At 38.4% G+C, this 6,071-nt stretch overlaps 1 protein-coding gene across 2 annotated transcripts in view; it reads left to right on the top strand.

Annotated features, from left to right (window-relative positions):
- Window positions 1-222: 222 nt before the first annotated feature.
- sdk1a (sidekick cell adhesion molecule 1a) overlaps window positions 223-6,071 on the top strand; it is a 355,129-nt gene continuing 349,280 nt past the window's right edge. The window contains exon 1 of one of the 2 annotated variants that reach the window (XM_048192576.1): window positions 223-1,430. In XM_048192576.1, coding sequence (XP_048048533.1) covers window positions 1,091-1,430 — 340 coding nt within the window. In that variant the 5' untranslated portion in view covers window positions 223-1,090. The remainder of the gene's footprint in view (window positions 1,431-6,071) is intronic. The other variant, XM_048192584.1, reaches the window with a different exon arrangement.

The following is a 6,071-nucleotide window of genomic DNA, read 5'->3' as shown; positions in this document are numbered from 1 at the left end:
TTTAATATATACAGTTACATTTGTAAAGCCCCCCACTCACGTTTGTTTTGATATTTTTTAAGATTTATTTAAGGCGACATATTTAAGCTCCATATAATTCGCACCCGTTTTATATATACATACACAAGCGAATATATGGCATTGCTGCAACACTAGGAGTGCATAAAGTATTGCCTCCAGCAGCAGCCAATGAGTCTTTAGTGGGGCGGAGGTGAGTGAGTGAGTGAGAGGGAGCGCGGCTGCAGTTCTCAATGGAAGTTGCTGTAAGTGCGCTGGACCTGTACACTACATTTCCCTCGCTTCAGTTCGCTGTGAGCCGGAGCTCTGCTCACACGTACACAACGATCAGCCGCTTGTTGCTTTAGCTCGCAGGGCATTTCAAAAGTACGCCGGAGCACCTGGGATACCTTGCGATATACATATCTATTTATTGATTTGCTTGTATAAGCATATTCGCTGCGACGTTTCATCAGGCACTGCCGGTGAATTTAAGAGAGCTCATATTAGTACGCATACAGTTTTTGGGTGTCTTTGACTGGGTTTACGTGGCTGCATGCAACCGTCTGGATCCTTGTCGATAGCTAGTGTGCATCAGTCGACTGGTAGTTGATAGTTTGGCTGGTTATGGGCTTCTTTGCAGTTCCTCCAACATGTTGAAATAACAGGAGGAGCAGCACTGCATGCAACTGGATCTGCAAAGTGAGAGCGGATCGAAAATGAGACTTGAGGGGATGTATATTGAGTGAGTGTGCTTTTAAAGTGGGCTTAATAAATACTATTTACGAGACTTTATTTCGCAAGAAATAAAAAGGCTGACGGGATCCTGTAAAGTGAGTCAGTGTGGTGTCATCAGTGTAATGCATAGGCTACATTTAATTACAGCATATTTACAAACGCGTAATGACGTGTGAGCAGTGAGCGCGCGCCTTGGCGGGCTTCACGCGCAGTGTCTTCATTTAACTGTTAATGAAAAGCACATTATTTGCCAGGAACTTTCGACTGGGCAGAATGCACGTTTTCTAATTGTCAGTTCCCGTGAATAAGAGTTCAACTTGCGGAGAGCGAAACGGAGCGCGCGCGCGATACCGGAATGGGCGCCAGTGGATCTGATCCCACAGAGAGAAAATTCACAGGTCTGTCTAAAGCACAGAGACCTGGGAGACACAACACGGCAGTGGAGGAGGACAGTGTTTACTCTGGAGGCAACGGCTCCCGTAAAGCCACAGCGCGCACTTACTCAACATCACTTCTCACACGCGTGGACAGGAATGCCATCATGTGTGAGCACAGGAGCGCTTCTTCCAAGATTTTTACACGTTTCTCCGGGAGGAATGCGAGCGGGAATGGAAGGAGAAAGTTTGCGTTGTGCACTTGGAGTTGGTGGGCGTTTTTCTGCATTCACGTCCACGTGTTGAGAGCGGTCACACAAGGTAAGTTTTGAATATGACACAGCAGCTTCATATAGAATAGTTCAGTATAGTCTGATATATGGTGATTCTTCAGCTATAGAGCCACTTTTGACTCCTTGAAATGACTGTCAAAACGTGTATCACTTCCTGAAATGGCTTTGGTCATATTTAAGTGGATTTTGGTGTGATATGTGACGGTGTGGAGTTTTGATATTTATGTTAAGGTAATGACTTTTTTTTTATTTGACCCATTTTTAGATAAAAAGTTGATTAAGCCGTGAACATACATGCTAACACAAGTTGTCTAGCTAGCAGCCATTTAGCTTTGAATGTATACTATTAAAATTGATTGAAATTGATTGTTTCTGAAATTAAAATAAGTTAAAATTTTGAATTAAATGTAAACCGTTGGTGGTGAGCTTTTAGTAATTTTTTTTTAAATGTATTTATTGCAGGAACACGCCCCTTGGCATTTTGCATTGAAGTCATCATAATTAAATAACGCTACAGTTTTATGGAAAAACTTAAAGGATTAGATCACTTCTGAATTAAAATTTCCTGATAATTTACTCACCCCCATGTCATTCAAGATGTTCATGTCTTTCTTTCTTCAGTTGAAAAGAAATGAAGGTTTTTGAGGAAAACATTCCAGGATTTATCTCCATATAGTGGGACTTAGATGTGGTTCAGTGGGTTGAAGGTCCAAATTGCAGTTTCAATGCAGCTTTACACGATCCCAGACAAGGAATAAGAGTCTTGTCTAGTGAAACGATCGGTCATTTTCTAAAAAAAATAAAAATTGATATACTTTTTATTCACAAATGCTCATCTTGCACTAGCTCTGCGATGCACCACGTGTTACGTTGAAAGGTCACGTGTGACGTAGGCGGTAGTAGGGCGAAAAACTTTATCTAATTTTCTTCTTTAACTTCAAAATCATCCGGAATCGTTGTTTTACCTTTTTTTTTTTTGTAAAGGGCGTTTAGCTTAATCTTTGCATGTTCGCTCTATAGACACCGGATCTTTCGCCTACGTCACACGAGTGACCTTTCCAACATGATTATGTCATGTGTGGCGGATTGCAGAGCTAATGCAAGATGAGCATTTGTGGTTAAAAAGTATATACATTTGTATTTGTTTTAGAAAATGACCACTTGTTTCGCTAGATAAGACCCTTATTCCTCGTCTGGGATCGTGTTAAACGCTTTGAAGCTGCACTCAAACTGCAATTTGGACCTTCAACCCGTTGAACCCCAGTGAAGTCCACTATATGGAGAACATTATGGAGAACATATGGAATGTTTTCCTCAAAAAAACTTCATTTCTTTTCAGCTGAAGAAAGAAAGACATGAACATCTTGGATGAAATGGGGGTGAGTAAATTATAAGAAAATTTTCATTCATAAGTGAACTACTCCTTTAATGACAGCAGTTTTGAAAAACGATTTGTACACATCAATATCAAATGAACTGAAAATGTGTTTTGTGCAAAGTAAAATGTATCTGATTTTAAGCATTTTTTCCCCTAATCATTTATTGAAGAGGGGAAGTTTGGAGAAATTGTAACATAATTTAACATATTGATAAAAATTAGTTTGTGGACAAAACGTTTTCCTACTGGAAGAATCACCTAAATTCTATAGATCGACCTAATAGTGTCATATTGGAAATTATGAATGGTGCATGATCAATGTGTTTGACACTGATGTCATAAAGCTGCTACACTTGATTTCAATGATAATGGAATGTCAAAAATTTGTCTGTCTGTGCAACAGACGGTTGAGCTGAGATCTCTGGACCTGAACAATAGAGGAGTCATGAGGTCAGACTGCATGCATGGTCACAGATGGCATATGCATCGTTTGGCCGTGATTCCCTCTGTAATGTTTCTCATCAGGGTATATGATATGCATAGTGGGGCACTTGGGGACAAGAGTAACAGTTGGCATGCTGAGAAAAGAAAGTGACTGGTTAGCGCTGTTATAAGAACTCTAGCCCCCGGTTTCACAGACAAGGCTTAAACCTAATCCCAGACTAAAATGCATCTTAAAATATGTCAGTGTCTTTGTTTTGCCTCAAGATGCACACCAGTAATGTTTTTTTCTAAAGCACATTTATAAAAGTTACTTAAATGTCCTAATTGAACTAAGGCCTAATCCTGGCTTAATCTAAGCCCTGTCTGTGAAACCAGGCCTAGATGTAGGTTTGCTTTATGTATCGTGCTATTAAAGTACTTTTTAATGTGATGATGCCGGTGAGCATAAAACAGAACTGGTCTTGTCAGAATTGGTTCCTTTTATGTTTAAGAATTTGTTATTTTAGACATTGGGGGTATAATAGAAATGATCAGCCATGTGTGACTAATGACAGGCCCTTTTATTCCTCTGTCAAATTATTTTTATTGAAAAATAACCAAAACAGCATGCCTCATTAAAAAGAACATTTTTAATTCCTTAATACTCCACAGATTAGAGTCATTTTCTTCCCGTAATCAAAAGGATAAATGATCTAAAAAAAAAAAAAAGATGGCAAAATTCTCATGAATTAAAACCTTATCCTGCTTTAAGCTCTTTCCACCCACAATGCATGTATTTTTGTCACTTGTGCTATTTGCATTTCTGAAGGCACCATAAAAAACAACAACAACAACAGATGTTCAGTTAAAGGAGTTTTAACCAGCTGCTAACTAGATTAAGCTATAAATGTGAATCTGAAGCCTAAAACTTGCTTTTAGGTACAAATAAAATGGTGATTTGTTTTTGAATTCTAGACAACAAGAAACTGGAATAATATCCATGTAATTTACTTTGACATATGACTATATTTGATTTATTCAAGTGTGAGGTTCTGTTTTGTGTGTTGTTTTGTCCTTTAAGATGAACACTTACTGAAGATATAGGCCTATAGGGAAAGTGTGTCAGCTTAAGGTATGTTCCTTGAATATCTTTAGAGTTAAAGGGTTAGTTCACCCAAAAATGAAAATTCTGATTACTCACCCTCATGTCGTTCAACACTCGTAAAGGTCTTTGCACACTGAGTCCGAAATTCGCATGCAAAACTTTCGCACGCTAAAAAATACGACCTCATGTTATGTCAATCATGTTTGCACACTGCCTCCGAAACTTTCATCCATCATAAAAATATTCGGATCAGGTTCGATATTCTGCATTTTTCGCATCTGTGGCACGCATTTTGAGAGATGTGTTTGACAATTCAGAGCCACCGTACGCGAACACAAAAATCCAGAATGCTATCTGACAAGTTGATCCACATCTACAGCACAAAACAGCAGCACTGAATGACAAACAAAGTGTGGAATACAAGGAGACAAAATATAAAGTCAGATTGTGCCAGTAGCAAAGCATCAAACTGAGCCACTGACATCCTGAAGTAAACTTTGAAACGCTCAGGATAATCACTGATGAGGTGAACTCTCCTTTCTCTCTATGCAATCTCGGGATTGGATGGACCCAATATTTTCTCTTTCTTTTTCTCTTTTTAAGAAGAGAGAGGACAACTAAATCGTGCTCACTGCTTGAAGACTTCATTTTGTATTGTTTTGCGATTTTTTATATAACATATTCATTAATACTCATCGGACTCAGTGTGCAAGGACTCTGTTTGTGACGGATTTTTAGGATTCCGAATATGAAAAAACCCCTGGGGAAAATTGGGACTCAAGACCTTTGTTCTTCTTCGAAACATAAATTAAGATATTTTTGATGAAATCTGATGGCTCAGTGAGGCCTCCATTGACAGTAAGACAATTAACACTTTCAGATGACCAGAAAGCTACTAAAGACATATTGAAATCAGTTCATGTGACTACAGTGGTTCAACCTTAATGTTATGAAGCGACAGGAATACTTTTGTGCACCAAACGACTTTATTCAACAAAATGTAGTGATGGCTGATTTCAAAACACTGCTTCATGAAGCTTTGAAGTTTTACAAATCTTGTGCTTTGAATCAGTGGTTCGGAGCGTGTATCAAACTGCCAACGTCACGCGATTTCAGTAATCGAGGCTTCGTTACGTAATAAGTGTTTCGAAATGTTTCGAAATTTCAATGGTTCACGTGACTTTGGCAGTTTGATACACGCGCCGAGCCACTATTTGAAACAAAAGATTCGTGAAGCTTCGCCCATCACTAGATATTGTTGATTAAAGTCGTTATTCAGTTTTTTTGGTGCACAAAAATATTCTCGTCGCTTCATAATGTTAAGGTTGAACCTCTGTAGTCACATGAACTGTTTTAAATATGTCTTTAGTAGCTTTCTGGGCATCTGAAAGTGTTAATTATCTTGCTGTCAATAGAGGACTCACTGAGCCATTGGATTTAATCAAAAATATCTTAATTTGTGTTCTGAAGATGAATGAAGGTCTTACAAGTGATTCATGACAACATTTTAATTTCTGGGTGAACTAACCCTTTAATATCTCATATCTTTAAATGCACCATTGAAAGAATAAATTAAATGACTAATCTTATTTATATGTGAATGCTTTCAGAGCTATGCTCCAAAGTACACTTTATATACACCTCTGTGGTTACTAATTAACTTTGAACATACGGAAACAGTACTCTTAAGTGGATGCATTGACTCAATTTCAGTCTAGAAATGGTAAAGCAGACAACGTTTTTTGTGTGTGTGTGGAGGAGTG

Source organism: Megalobrama amblycephala, linkage group LG1, assembly GCF_018812025.1.
Source record: "Megalobrama amblycephala isolate DHTTF-2021 linkage group LG1, ASM1881202v1, whole genome shotgun sequence".
Taxonomy (NCBI): domain Eukaryota; kingdom Metazoa; phylum Chordata; class Actinopteri; order Cypriniformes; family Xenocyprididae; genus Megalobrama; species Megalobrama amblycephala.
This window is presented reverse-complemented; position numbering and strand designations above follow the sequence as displayed.